The sequence below is a fragment of the Camelina sativa genome, chromosome 17, assembly GCF_030686135.1.
Source record: "Camelina sativa cultivar CO46 ecotype springtype chromosome 17, ASM3068613v1".
NCBI classification, from domain to species: domain Eukaryota; kingdom Viridiplantae; phylum Streptophyta; class Magnoliopsida; order Brassicales; family Brassicaceae; genus Camelina; species Camelina sativa.
The window spans coordinates 5607423-5622741 of NC_141896.1; the positions used below are offsets into that span (position 1 = coordinate 5607423).

The 15319-nt window shown below is 34.2% G+C and overlaps 3 protein-coding genes across 6 annotated transcripts; 2 read left to right on the forward strand and 1 right to left on the reverse strand.

Annotated features, from left to right (window-relative positions):
* The first annotated feature begins 3078 nt into the window (after window positions 1-3078).
* LOC104755600 (actin-related protein 3) lies at window positions 3079-6658 on the forward strand. 4 transcript variants are annotated; one of them, XM_010478007.2, is made up of 9 exons: window positions 3079-3599; window positions 3699-4158; window positions 4439-4585; window positions 4833-4925; window positions 5070-5189; window positions 5639-5749; window positions 5832-5957; window positions 6052-6150; window positions 6354-6658. In XM_010478007.2, the coding sequence occupies exons 1-9, from the start codon at window positions 3553-3555 to the stop codon at window positions 6432-6434; spliced, it is 1284 nt and encodes a 427-aa protein (XP_010476309.1). In that variant the 5' UTR covers window positions 3079-3552; the 3' UTR covers window positions 6435-6658. The 4 variants fall into 4 exon arrangements, 2 of the variants coding, with proteins under 2 accessions (XP_010476309.1, XP_087352076.1); XR_015587138.1 differs by having other exon boundaries at window positions 3161-3599; window positions 5026-5189; XR_015587139.1 differs by having other exon boundaries at window positions 3161-3599; window positions 5435-5749.
* Window positions 6659-6759: 101 nt separating this feature from the next.
* On the forward strand, window positions 6760-9495 carry LOC104755601 (uncharacterized). Its single transcript, XM_010478008.3, has 2 exons — window positions 6760-7076; window positions 7658-9495. The coding sequence occupies exon 2, from the start codon at window positions 7673-7675 to the stop codon at window positions 9407-9409; it is 1737 nt and encodes a 578-aa protein (XP_010476310.1). The 5' UTR covers window positions 6760-7076; window positions 7658-7672; the 3' UTR covers window positions 9410-9495.
* Window positions 9496-9708: 213 nt separating this feature from the next.
* Window positions 9709-11785, reverse strand: LOC104755602 (E3 ubiquitin-protein ligase AIRP2). The gene is made up of 5 exons (XM_010478011.3): window positions 11399-11785; window positions 10864-11026; window positions 10675-10741; window positions 10227-10464; window positions 9709-10132 (listed from the first exon to the last, which is right to left on the reverse strand). Exons 1-5 carry the CDS (start codon window positions 11503-11505, stop codon window positions 9916-9918), a joined length of 792 nt encoding a protein of 263 aa, XP_010476313.1. The 5' UTR covers window positions 11506-11785; the 3' UTR covers window positions 9709-9915.
* Window positions 11786-15319: the final 3534 nt, after the last annotated feature.

Here is a 15319-nt window from a genome sequence, read left to right on the forward strand (position 1 = left end):
GCAATACCGTAACAAAGCAGGTGGGTCCTCCCTCACATGAAGCCATCGGCCATGGAGGTTAAGGAAATCCACACAAAGCTTGTAGCCGGTTACACATCAAAATCATAATACAGACCCAAGCTTACAATCATTAGGCGAGAGGGGAAGGGTGGGGGTTGGGATTGTCCGAAGGGTATACTTGAGGAGGTAAAAGCAATACCGTAACAGAGCAGGTGGGTCCTCCCTCACATGAAGCCATCGGCCATGGAGGTTAAGGAATTCCACACAAAGCTTGTAGTCGGATTTGCACTGAGACAATAAGACAGACCCTATGTTCGAAACTACAGGTGATTGGTGAGAATCCATCAGACCTTGCCAAAAGTAACTATCCGACCAAACTGGAGTTGTCGTTAGTCTTTTAACAAGGAGTCTTCGGCCAAGTAAAACAGACTTAATAAACATCAACAATATTGGGCTTGATAGTGTTATACCATAACTGGAGCTGGACTCAATTGGTAGATGGGCTTTGAAAATAGTCATGTAAATAGACTTTAGGTTTGTTAGAATAGAGCCATTACCTTTTAAGTTGGTCTTTAAATGATGGAAAGTTAGACTGAGGCCTAAAGGTGGATGACTTCGTGGGCCTAGCCCAATAAAAGAGGTCACAATCCAGATTAGGGTTTTGCAATACGGTAGCCTTGCTTTCACCGTCGACGGCGCAGACACAGCCAGTCCAAGAGTCTTCCACCACCATAGGTTTTCCAGTAGCTTGCACCTGAGCCATGGATGATCTGGTTGGAGCATATGGGGAAGTGGCGGTCTTGCCGGTCTTGAGTTTTGGTGATGATATACTTTCAGGGAAGTCAAGGCAGATTTAGAACTAGTAGTGGTTAGAAGCACAACGAGGTAGATCTCGGATTTGATGAATAAAGCGCTTCTCAAAGGAGATGGTTCCTCTTGGATAGATTTTGGCAGTAAACTTTTGGACAGAAAATTTGTTCTAAAAATTTCAGAACCTGAATTTTGTATGTTCTACAAAATTAAGAATATGTATTCTACGTTTTTCTTCATTCTACATCAATTCAGAATTCGTTTTCTACGTTTTACCCTATATACTAAAACAAGTAGAAGATATATCATAGAAATTTTTAGAATTTGTAATCTGTAAACCTTAGAATACCCTAAAAATAGAAAGAAAATAAATTAAATAAGGAAAGTGAATATTTTTAAATATTTTTTAAATATTCTTAATTTATGGTTAAGATTTCGTAATTATTGTTTAGATTTGTTCTAATACATTTTAGAATGCGTATTCTAAATTATTTAGAAGATAAACAAATTAAGAAAAATCGACATTATACCTTAACTAGATCGGTCACCATCTCTTCCACCTTCCACAAAAGCTTTCACTTACCTGTTTATGATGCAAATCTATGTTACTTGTGGTGTATGGACACTGGATGCCAAGAAGGAGTGGAGATTTATTGATGATGTAGAAAAACGTGCTAGATTACTGACTTTGCAACCCACTACATCTCTTGAAGAGTTGAAGGTTATGGTTTCAGAAGACTATGAAATAGAGCAAAATATGTTTGATGTGGAATTCAGTTATCTACCCACAGAGGTTAAAGTTGATTGTCCTCCTGTTGTATTGACAAATGATAGAGGTATGAAAATTTTTCTTGCATATCTGAAAAAGATAAACATGATTCGGTTGTTTGTTACATTCAAAAGAGTAGTTGATGGTGATAGGAGTAAAGTCTAGTTCGATCTGAATAAGTTTCCAGCTGATAGTAGCGATGGTTGTAATGTGGAAGTTGATGTGGGAAAATCAGTAGGTATTATTTCAAGGAATTCACCTAAGCTGACTAATGATGTATAAGAAAAGCGTACTGATGCTAATCTTGGTGATGCTGCTGTTTAAAGTTGGAAGATTCAATGGTAAAAAAGGGTGAATATTTTGAAGGGTTTTTTCTCAATTTCTCGATCCTTTTTGTTTTCTTAATTTGTCGAGACAAAGTCACAATTTCATTATTTTCTTAAGACTCATTACAAAAAATTAGGCCCACTAGACTTATTTTCTCAATTTTCCTTATTTCGATTTTTACTGATTTTAAAATTTCAGGAGACAAAAAAACAACAAATTTTATCTGAAAATATAACTAAGGGTATAATTGGCTATTTTTATATCCAAAACCCTATATAACCAAACTTTTAAAAAAAAAGTGTGGATGGCCAAATTTTTGGAAAAAGATTCTTTATTTATAATTTTCCCTTTATCTTAAGTACAATAAAAATGATTCTGATTTTCTACAGGCATTTAATTGATTTAGAAAGGTTGCTAATGATTCTGATATGTATGGATAGAGATCATTAATGAGTTTTTTTTTTAATTGATTGAAATTATTTCATAGAAGAGTTTTTCTTTCCATATAAACCTTTTGATTTTTGATACCGTATAAAAGTGGTTTCTAAATCTAAGAAATTTAGATTTTGAGTGTGTTTTATAACTTTCTAACGAAATCCACAAAATCCATTTTCATTTTAACTTTTCTTGTAGTGTGTATGAGTGTAACCACAATGTAAGCCTATACCTAACTAATCAGAGTTTCATGATGTTGGAGTGTAACCACATGTGTGTGTTTCTGATGAGGAGGAACCATTTTTAGATCTTGAAGTGAGATTAACAACAACACTTTCAATCTCAAGTTCTCATATGGGTTTTGCCGGTCGTTCAAACGTCGTTATCACTTGAGATCTAAGTTTGTTTTCGTCTTTTCTTTGACTACACATCCTATAAACCAATAGGATTAATGGCACTTTAATATCGGTAACATATGTGTATTACCATTACCTCCCATATTTTTCAAGGTCCCCAAATGATTCACCTATGAGTAAACCAACCAAAATTTGTAATGAAACAAAATTAGTTCAGATTTACCTTTATCTATGTTATGTTCTTCTTATTAAGAAATGTTATAATTTATCTGGAACCAAACTCTATAGTTCGCTTACATATATACGTATCAATTTCAATTTCTAGCGTAATTTGTCACCAGCATGGTTCAATTTTATTGAAACTTGTTTGGTTTATAGATCAGACTTGGTTATTGAGTCGGTTTGGTTTAGTTAAACCGAGTTCACCACCGAACATAAGGAGGACGAAGCCAAATTTTTTAAAACAGTGGACCATTTTGTTTTTTTCTATCTGGAAAAAATCTCAGACGATAAAGTACAAATCGACGACGGCGATGATCTGAGGTTCCCCTGAATTTCACTTGATTCCCTCTTTATTTTCCGGGAAAATCAAATTTATTTTTCTCTCCCCCATACTACATTGCCCTGCCTACGAGTGAGAATATTACGTGTTAAGCTTCTCGGAAACTCAACTTCCGTTGACGGAAGGAGCCAGAAGCAAGCAAGCTTAGATTCGATCGGGATTAAAAATTATAGTTTTTATATTTTTTTCAAGGGTAACGATCCCTAATCGATCTTTAATTGGATCCCTGGTCACACAGATCCTTCACCGTCTAGTGAAGCTACTTTAGAGATCGACGGCGTAGTTTCTATCTAATGGATCCGACTTCTCGACCTGCTGTTGTCATCGACAATGGAACTGGGTACGTTTCAATTTTATACGTTTGATTGGATTAATGCACTTAACGTGTTTGATGAAATGCTGCATCCAGATCTCATTTGTGTCTGTGTGTGTGTTGCAGGTATACTAAAATGGGATTTGCTGGTAATGTAGAGCCATGTTTTATTCTACCAACAGTAGTTGCAGTTAACGAGTCTTTTTTAAACCAATCCAAGAGTTCTTCTAAGGCAACTTGGCAAACACAGCACAACGCTGGAGTTGCTGCGGATCTCGATTTCTATATCGGAGATGAAGCCCTTGCGAAATCTCGGTCTAGTAGTACTCATAACCTTCATTATCCTATTGAGCATGGTCAAGTTGAGGATTGGGATGCTATGGAAAGATATTGGCAACAGTGTATATTCAATTATTTGAGATGTGATCCTGAGGATCATTATTTTCTTCTTACTGAGAGTCCTCTTACTCCTCCTGAAAGTAGAGAATACACTGGAGAGATTTTGTTTGAGACTTTTAATGTTCCCGGGCTTTACATTGCTGTTAATTCAGTTCTTGCTCTTGCTGCTGGGTACACTACGTCAAAGGTATGTTGCACATTTTTCTTTTCTCCAAGTATTTAAGTTGTTTGCTGGGATAAGATGATATGTATTAGAGGTGCTGGACAATGTATTTGGTTTCCATGTAGACAATACTTGAAGGATTATACTCTATGTCGGTTGAGTTACAAAAGTCTGTTAGTGTAACTCTTGTAATATTAGGCAATTTCTTAGCTTTACGGGATTTAGCAAATATTAAACATGTTCTCTTGTATTTTATTCTCTCTTGTTATGCTTGCCTCTTAATTTGACTTACAGTTCTTCTTAGTGTGAGATGACAGGGGTTGTAGTAGATGTTGGAGATGGGGCAACTCATGTTGTACCTGTTGCAGAAGGTTATGTTATCGGAAGCTGTATCAAGTCAATTCCAATTGCTGGCAAAGATGTCACCTTATTTATTCAGCAACTCATGCGGGTATGCACTAATATCTTAATATAGTCTTGGCCTTCTTTTGTAGTTGATTTTCAATCTTTCTCTGTAAGATTTAAGTTTTAAAGGTACATAAGTGGTTATATGAGTAAAAATCAACTTCTGTGATGTATGATAGCTCGTCATCATATATTTGTGTGTTAGATGTTGTTGTCATATACTTAGAGAGGCTGTTTATTGGTAGTAACTGTTTAACGTTCATGAAACTTCGCCTTTTTATTGTTTACTGTAGGAAAGAGGTGAGAATATACCGCCAGAAGATTCATTCAATGTAGCCCGTAAAGTGAAGGAAATGTACTGCTACACTTGCTCAGACATTGTAAAGGTAATGCTTAATGGCGAATGTTTAAGTCAGATAATATATACTCTTTTTAATAATTGATTACTGGCGTGTATGCTGAAAAATCGTTTGACACTGAATTCAGGCAGGAAAAATGAGAAAGATCTCTGAACATTCATTTGGTTGCAGGAGTTTAATAAACATGACAAAGAACCAGCAAAGTATATCAAACAATGGAAAGGTGTTAAGCCAAAGACTGGTGCACCATACACTTGTGATGTGGGATATGAACGATTCCTTGGACCCGAGGTTTGTTACCATTCTCTGTTATAAAACATTGTAAGTTGATAAGATGGCCAGAATCACAGTCCGAAATTCATTATTGGTGCACTATAATTTAGGAAGTTCTCAGCAAGTTGAGTTTGTTGTATGTCAGTGAGCTGTGCATAAGTTGTTATATATCAGATATTTTCAGCACTTTGTTATGATTATTGAACTGTGCTGATATAAGTTATGCTCTCTCAGAAACTAAAGTTAGGTAATTACTCTGTCAGATTATGCTAAAAGGAAGTTGACTAGAACTGAATCTTATCTAGTTAGTGTTCAGCCTTCTCCACTGGACCCATTTGAAGCTGATGTCCTCTGTATGACCGAACCAAGAAAGAAATTTGATTCAGGGGAACATAAGTTCCATTATTGTTCTTGTGCTTTTGCTATGCTATACTACCCATGAGTAATATTGAGATATTGTGTTACAGGTCTTCTTTAATCCAGAGATATACAGCAATGACTTCACAACTGCGTTACCAGCTGTTATAGACAAATGTATTCAGTCTGCACCAATTGACACACGCAGAGCTCTATATAAGGTCTGAAACACAACAAGAGTGGTCAGGGTTTTAAGATAATTTCCCAATCCGCAGAACTAATGAGTTTGTGAAATGATTTCAGAATATAGTGTTGTCCGGAGGTTCAACCATGTTCAAAGATTTCGGAAGAAGGTTACAAAGGGATCTTAAGAAGATTGTTGATGCTCGTGTTCTTGCCAACAATGCTCGTACTGGTGGTGAAATTACGGTAAAGTTTCTTTTGTAAGATGATCCGTAAAATAGATGGAAACAGATATATTTCATTGATATTAAAACCAGTTTCCAATTTTATAACCCTGCAGTCTCAACCCGTGGAGGTTAATGTGGTGAGCCATCCTGTCCAGAGGTTTGCAGTTTGGTTTGGAGGTTCAGTGCTTTCATCAACTCCAGAGTTTTTCGCGGTATGTAAACAACTTCTTCCGGTTTTAAAATTCCAGTAACAAGCTGTTTTGTTTGTGCCGTTATTGTTGAATTGAAATTGGTTAAAAGAGAAGTAGAAACCACAGGTTTAGAGACCCGCTAGATTAAAGAAGAAAAAAAAACTCAGGGCATGAAAGGTTTGAAACATTCTGTTTTGTTTTTTTTGGTTGTTGGTTGATTGCAGAGTTGCAGAACGAAAGAGGAGTATGAGGAATATGGAGCAAGCATATGCCGTACAAATCCGGTGTTCAAGGGAATGTATTGAAAGCAGCAGATCCTTTGTGAATGTTTGTTTGTCTGAAATATTCCATTTTTTCAGTTACTTTTAGGTTCATGAGTACGTACACACAGTGTAAGCTAGAAAGTCAATATTTTTCAGACAAATAAAAGAAGAAAGTATTTAGAAGTCGGTTCTGTTTTTTTTTTTGTTTTGTTAATGTGAACAAATTTTGTTGACAACAACAAAAGATAATTAAGATTTTTATCCTTTTTATTGTGTGTATTATTTGACAAACAAATCATTTTTCATATGAAAAAAAATCCAAAATTAAACATTAAAATCACTTTATTATTTTTTGAAATTAACACTCAAAGCAAATCTATCTTGAATACGAGTACTATTTTGTAAACATATTACATCATTACACATTTATTAACCAACCTAAAAAAAAAAAAACACATGTAAAAAATTAAAAGTTTGTTACGACATACTGTTGACATTCACGGTGAAGGTCTTCTTCTTTTCATTTGTTTCATCTTCTTCTATCGGATAAGAAAGAAAGAACCACGAAGGGCGACTCTTCCTCCTCCGATCTCTTTCGTTTAAGCTCTGTTTCTTGAGGGTGATAGAATTCCGGAGCTCGTCGCAATCTCAACTTCCGTATACGAAGCAAACAAGGAGTCAAAAGTAAGCAAGCGTAGGCTTTTATTCTTCTTCTTCTTCTTTACCTTTCGATCCTCGATTTCACGAGGCCAATTCGATTTCGAAGGCTTACTAATTACTATCTCGTTGGAATTGTAACTTTCTTCCTAGATCTGTTTATTTCCTTTTGTAAGAACCCTAATTGTTATCTTAGATTTATAATTTTTCCGAAAAGGGTTAAAATTTGTGTATCCCCCTTCATTGTAAATCACTCTATGTATGTAACACTTGATCTCTTCTATATATAAATGAAATCTTGTAACACCCTTGTTTTAATTGAACTAGATCCCAAAAAATTTCAGATCTGTAAGCTAAAGTTCCTGTTTTTATTTTTTTTGTTTCTTTTAATTTGGACTTAGACACATGTCTACTTATTGCTTATAACGAGTCTCAGCCTAATTGAATTGGCAGAGTTGTAATTTCTGTGAAAGGATGTATTTTTATTAAGTTCTTCATGTAAAAAAAAAGCAAGCAAGTGTGGTTATTTAGTTGGATGATGTTATTTGTAATTTATGTGAAAGGATGTATTGTTAAAGTTTGTTAATCATCTTGTATTTTCTGGCCAGTTTGTATTAAATCCAATGACTGAAGACAACGTTGACTATGGAGGTAACCAGAAGATATTACATCAAGGAAGCGGAACTATACCTGCTCTAGCGGATGAAGAACTTATGGGAGATGATGATGAGTACGATGATCTGTATAGCGATGTTAATGTTGGTGAGAGTTTCTACCAAGCTCATAATCCACCTCAACCACCACCAGCTCAAGTCGGTGTTACAGGTAATCCAAGTCTTCAAGCTCAGAATACTACTACTAGTGTTGCTGCTGAACCGAGAATGGGGATTGTATCTGGAGGTACTGTTGAAGGGAAGTATCGAAATGATGGAGGGCATAATGGAATCAGTGTACCAGAGACAAGGTCTGATGTTTATCCACAAGCATCTTCTTTTGGAGCTAAAGGGTTGAATATTGATATGCAATCCAACAACAAAATCGTTCAACAAGGATCAACATCTATTGTGTTAAACAACCATGGATTTTCAGGTAACGCTGTGAATGTGCCTGAGATGCCTGTTCATAACTCTTATGGTGCTGTTCCTCAAGGTGCTCAGCAGATTCCTGTTAGCCAGATGAGTGTGATTCCGAATGTAATGGTGAACAAAAGCCCTACGCAGTCATTTGTTGTGGACAATGGGAACACCATGCTTTTTGTTGGGGAGTTACACTGGTGGACGACGGATGCAGAGATTGAGAGTATTCTTTCACAGTATGGAAGAGTCAAAGAGATCAAGTTTTTCGATGAGAGAGTTAGTGGCAAATCTAAAGGGTATTGTCAGGTTGAGTTTTATGATTCAGCTGCTGCAGCCGCTTGTAAAGAAGGAATGAATGGTTATATTTTCAACGGTAAAGCATGTGTTGTTGCCTTTGCTTCTCCTGAAACACTGAAGCAGATGGGAGCTAATTTCACTGGGAGGAACCAAGGACAAAACCAAATTCAAAACAGAAGGCCTATGAATGAAGGAATGGGAAGAGGTAATAACAACAACAACATGAATACGCAAAATGGTGATGGTGGAAGAAATTACGGGAGAGGTGGATTTGCGCGTGGTGGACAAGGAATGAGCAACCGTGGAGGTCCCTGGGGTGGTGCAATGAGAGGTAGAGGGGTGAACAACATGACTAGTGGTTCTAATGCTGGACCGTATGGGCCTGGACTAGCTGGTCCTGCATTTGGTGGTATGATGCATCCACAGGGTATGATGGGACCTGGTGGGTTTGATCCAACATTCATGGGTCGGGGTGGTGCTTATGGAGGGTATTCAGGTCTTGCTTACCCTGGGATGCCTCATTCTTATCCTGGTGTTAATGCAATGGGAATGGTTGGGATTGCTCCTCATGTCAATCCTGCCTTTTTTGGCACGGGAATGGGAACGATGGGTAGCTCAGGGATGAATGGAGTTCATGCAGCAGCGATGTGGAGCGAGGCTAATGGAGGTGGTGGTGAAGAGGGTGGTTCTGAATATGGTGGGTATGAAGATGAAACCCAAGAGAAAGAAGAAAAGCCATCACGAGATAAAGAACGGTCCACCACGGAACGTGAGTGGTCTGAGAGCAGTGGTGATAGAAGACACAAGAGTCATCGTGAAGAGAAAGATAGTCACCGTGAGTATAAGCAGCAGAGAGACCGTGATTCTGATGAGTTCGATAGAGGACAATCTAGTATGAAATCTCGAAGCAGATCAAGAATGGCTGAAGATGATCATAGGTCCAGGTCAAGAGATGCAGACTATGGAAAGAGGAGACGAGGCGACTGAGAAAGAACCTCATGTTCTCTGTCTCTCTCTCTCTCTCTCTCTCTTGCCGCATCTATTAAGCTATGCCATTTTTAAGTTACTCTGCCTACTAAATCTATCTCTTTATATCATCAAATACTCTGATACAATTTTCTCTACACTCTCTTTACTAATAGTCAGTCTTTTGAGACGAGCATATATATTTGTAAACTATGTTCTGTTTTATTGATGGTTCTTCATTTGTTATTGTGAATCATTATTGCTTCAAGATTGTTGTTTGGTTAAGAGTAAGAAGATGAAAATAGATACTTATTCGTTGATTTCCCAAAAAAGGATCTTTATTCTTTATTCTCTGCTGCATTCAAGCTTTTTTTTTTTTGGTCACAATTCACAATAATAAACGCATGTAAAAGCTGAGTGCTTTGGCATTTGCATCAAATCATCCAAAAGCCTTTAACACAGTTTTACACTCTATACAATACATTTAATTTCTAAAAATCTGTACAAAACGTTTGTTTGTCCAGACTCTATAGCAGATTTGAGTACTCGTAATAAACCAAGAAGAGAGCTTCAGGGTAATCCTTGGGAAGGCTATTGATGTAGAGATAGAATCTGAACAAATCTTCCCTTGAAACCGTCCTTGCATCCACCACGTCGTTATCACTAGCAAGCACCCACAAGTCCTCTGAGTTCACTCTCTTCATGCTGCCTCGACAAAACGGGCAGGACTGAGACTTCAAGTTCCTGCGAGATTTGAGGATCAATGAAGATTTAGTAAATGAAAGCTTCTTCATCGAGTCAAAAAGGTATTAAAACTAAAGTGTGTTTGTGTGTGTACCAATTGCGGTAGCATTTGATGCACATAGAATGGCAGCAATTGGGCAACACCATCTTGGTACAAGTTTCTAAACAGATTCCGCATTCTTCTTCACGATCTAACCCGGCACTGCTGAATCTACTACTGCGAGCCTCTTTTGTTATCTTCTTGCTGAGTCTTTTAAGGTCAAATCCAATGTCTGCGGATTGCAACTCATCTAAGTTGCTGTGCAATAGCTGAAGTGATGGTAGTATCACACCTTCAAAAGACAAAGAGATTATTAGGTCCAAAGATAAACAAACATTCAGTAGCAATTCCATTCTTTATGCCTTCAATGTTTCAAATTGATCTATTTTAAGTAACTGTAAATGAGAAACCTTTTAAAAGGAACGGACATCTCCACCAAAAGCTTAAGCCAAAAACATAAACATAAATAACATATGTGATCAATGGTTACAGGTTTGCTTACCATAGAACTCACTAATAGTAGCTTTCCTGCCATGCGTGGTAAGCTTAGGTTGTCCATCAGACTGGACCTATACAAGCAAAAAATGGCAACAAAATGAAAAACTTTCAAAGCTTATACTCAGAACATTCAAAAGCCCTAATAAACGAAGACCAATTTGTGAGATCAAAAGAAGAGTTTAAAGAGACCAACCTTGTAGACAAGAACATGGAAGAGGTTTAAGTAGCGAGGAATAAGACAGGAGGAAGAAAGATCAATCCACCGAAGCAAGATGAGTAATAAAGAAGCAAAGTTACTATGAACTAGTTTCATCTGAAGCCGCACATTGTTCTTCCCCATTGGAATAGCTTCTGCCCTGAAGAGATAATAAATAACATGTGCAATAACTAGTTTAGGCACCTTGATCCTCAAAACAAACAAAAAAAAGCTTCTAAATTTGCTGAAACTAAACCAACACAATAAGATTTCCAGAAAATTCCCAAACTGTGAAAGCTACATCTTTAACATAGCTAATTAAACAAAGTGATCGGAGTTTCCTAAAATAACCCAAATTTTGATAGAGAAGAGAGATTACAACACACACAAAATTCTGAGCTTAGGGTTTTTTTTAAAAGATTTCACCTAACTTTACTTTTATAACTCTCTCAACTAATCAAACAAATTAAAAACAGAAAAAAAAAAAAAAAAAGTCTTAAACTTTAGGAAAAACCCAGAAAAAGGGACTTACAAAGTATTAGCGTGTTGAACATCAGCTTCCAAAATCTTCAAAGATTCATAGTACGAAGAAGATGAAGAAGACGACGATGATGAAGCTATTGCCAACTGATTATACATATCGCTCTCTGTATCTTTGAGATTACAACAAAGAGAAATCGATTGAAAAGAAGAAAGAGGGAATAAGAAGGAAGGAAGAAGAAGAAGATGCTAAAAGTGAGGAGGGATTGGTCTGATTGATCGGAAAAAGGCAAGAACCTAAAAGACAAAGACAGAAGCTTTAATAAATAAAAACACCGTAACGAAAAATAAAAAAGAACACAAGTCTCACTTCTTCTTCTTTCTCTCTTTTTGTTTTGCCTTTTTGATTCTTTGTTTCACGGTTGCTGCTGCTTTATTTATTTATATATATTAATCATATGAGTTTTGAAGAAGGAATCATTCGTATTCTTTCTTAATTACAAAACTAATTATGTACTTATTAATTAATTAAAACTTTGAGTTGAGATGGCTTTTTTTGTATGTGAATGAATTTTAAAAAATTAATAGTCGCTTTCATTAAATTTGTAAAACAGCTTTAGGAATAAATACCTTAAGTGAATATAGACAAATTTTACAAAATCACCAAAGTGGAAGAACGCGTGTGTGTGTGTGTGGTGCTTTGCCTCACTAATAAAACATGTTGTCCCTAAACCAAGAATAAAAAAAAACCCAATTGAAGGGAATCTAAAACTAAAAATTGAAGTATTTTGTAGTACGTTTAATTTCATTTTAAATTTTAAAATAATTTTGTTTTATTTTATAATTAATTTCATTATTAATTACATTTTGAGATTCACTTTTTTACCGATAAAACTTTTATTTTAGTTTGATAAAAGAATATTCTCTATATGATATTATAGGAAACTAGAAACATAGAGCTGTGGTTTTTTTCGGGTAGCTAAAAGAAAGCCAACTAACATATGACAAGTGGACACAAACATAACGAAACTACTCTCGGTGGTAGGACCAGCTTACAACGCTGGTCTATTTCAGATACTATGATATATTCATATATCTAACGTTAATCATTTTATCAACAACACCGTACCACATTAGAGGTTCCATTACATGACCAAGAGACATCGATTATTGTATTAACCCATCATCTTGCCTCTCAGGAACGAAGTCGAGAGATCATAGATAGTATAAAATCTATCGAAACAAAGAAGCAGCCCCACCAGATGAAAAATGTCTTTTTGAGATCGAACTTGAGAAATATCTTAGTTTTAAAAGCTACTGATCCGACGTCAAAACCCAATGCTCGCTCACTAGTAAAATTGCATTGTATAGTTACAAAAAATTGTGTAGGTATAAAGCGTTTTGTGTAGCTAAAAAAAAATTATTACAGTTTTGAGTCTAAAAAAATTTGTAACCATTTGGTTTTAGCAAATTTCTCATTCAATAACTAATTGTCGCAAATTGCCACAAATTAGATACAAATTAATATGTCGCAAGTTGCTACTACTTGTTACATATATCTATCCCTATTTGTTACAATCTGCGACAGAAATATTAGTATCGACTAGATACTAAAAGTGACAAAATTTCATGGCTAATTGATTCACAATCAGCTACACTGTCACTTGTCATAAATTTGTTACAAATTGACACATGATATGTTTATAGCTTAATAGTAACAGTTCACAAATGAAACAGAATTTTATTATATTTATAATTTGACACAATAGTGTAGTTTTTCGAAAATACCAAAATTTTATTATATTTATATAAAACAAAGGTACAAAATATCATTACAAAGTGATCCTAACTGAGAATATTGAACTAATGGTTGTAATAGATAAATGTAATTTTATATTAAATAATTATAATTAAAATATATTTAATAATGAGTGAAACTGTATCAAAGAAAAATTAAAATTAAAATGCACAATTTTAAAAAACAAAATAAAAAAAAATTAATATTAAAATAGTTTTTAGCGAAAGTTACGTTAAATAGACGCAACTATAAATTCTATATTAAGCATTATTAAATTTCTGTATTACTATAATCATTTTTAAAATTTTAGTTAGATTATAGAATAAGGCTGAATATTAGATATTACTATTTAAATTATTTAGATTCAACATAAAGCGAGAAATTTGTTTCAGCGAATAATGATTTGTTGTGGTATAATTAAAAGATTGCAACAATTATTTTAAATATATTTTAGTTATTTAAAACTTAATAAATAATAATTTATGAAGAGTTTATCCAAGTGGTGTGATATTAAATATTAAACATACCAATGTTGTAATGGTTCAATTAAATGGCTAAAATATATATTTTAATATATTAAAATTAATAATTTATGAACATGTATTATGGTATACTTGGAGATTGAATATAATTAAATATTATAACGATTCTTAAAATATATCAAACTGCAATCAATTTCTTAGAGTGATGAGACTTCGTTTCTAACAAATTCTCTTTTAGCTAATAGAAATAAAAATAAAATTTGAATACAATGATAAGAAATCGGTTATATATAAATTTTTAAAGATGTGAACATTTGAATAGATACAACTGTTTGTAAGAGATACAACTCTATATTTAACAGAAGCAACTTTTCAGAGAAACGCAACCGTTATAATTTTCTGTTAAAAAATAAAAAATAAAATATTTTATGAAAAGGTACAATGAAAAATCACAACTATTGTTGGCATTTATTCAGATTGTTATTATTATATAGATTATTTACTATAATTTGTGACAATTTCTCCTGTGTGTACTAGAGTTACAACATATTTTGTCCCTAAATTTATAGCAAATTTGCTACAAATTTACCTTGGTATCTATTTATCATTATCTAGCAACGAAAAGTAACTAATTTGCAACAAAATCTATTATCTAATAATTTGTAGCTAATTCGTAAGTTTTGTAATTAATTTTTCCGTAGAAAAAGCAGATTGTTATTATTAATATTTGTTATTTATTCAGATTGTTATTATTCTATAGATTATTTACTACAATTTGTGACGATTTCTGCAGTGTGTATTAGAGTTACAACATATTTTATCCCTAAATTTATAGCAAATTTGCTACAAATTTACTTTGGTATCTATTTGTCATTATCTAGCAACGAAAAGAAACTAATTTGCAACAAAATCTATTATCTAATAATTTATAGCTAATTCGTAACTTTTTGTAATTAATATTTGTTATTAATTTTTCCGTAGAAAAAGCAGTAGCTATATAATCAAATTTTTGTAGTGGCTGTTGGGAGAAATATTTGCCAAACATACATAATTAATCTTGACACTAATCACTATGCGAAGCGGTGGAACCAAATTTTTGGTATGAGTCAAGACAATGATGTAATTAACCAAACTTAGGAAAATGTAAAACCTTACTTATGGAAAAGTGGATTCGATTATTCGATATATAAATGATTGATTTAGTTCCATTGATGAATTGTTATTTATTTCCAAGTGTGACGCGATCTTGAGAATTAATATTTATTCGATGAACAAGATTTTTGGCTATGGTAGTGAGTGTAAGAGATATTCCAAGATACACAAGATCATGCGATTGTATAAGAGATATTTATAGACGAATGCGTAGTTGTATTAATCCTTTTTTATACACTTGTCTCTATATGATTGGTTTAACCTTTTTTCTTTAGCCAAAATTTTCTAAACCCCATAAATGTTTTGTTCTGTAACACGGTATCTCTATATATACTGATGGTCTAAAAATATTAAACTACAACCTAGGTATGTAAATGATTGACTTGCACAAAAAAAAAAAAATGATTGACTTGCATTGTAGTTTTATGTAATGACTTCTTAACTATATCTTCAAGCTTTCTATCAGCAACCTCATCAAAAGACATTGACCTAATCAATCTTACATGTCATCTACTTAATTAGGATTTTTACTGCACTTATT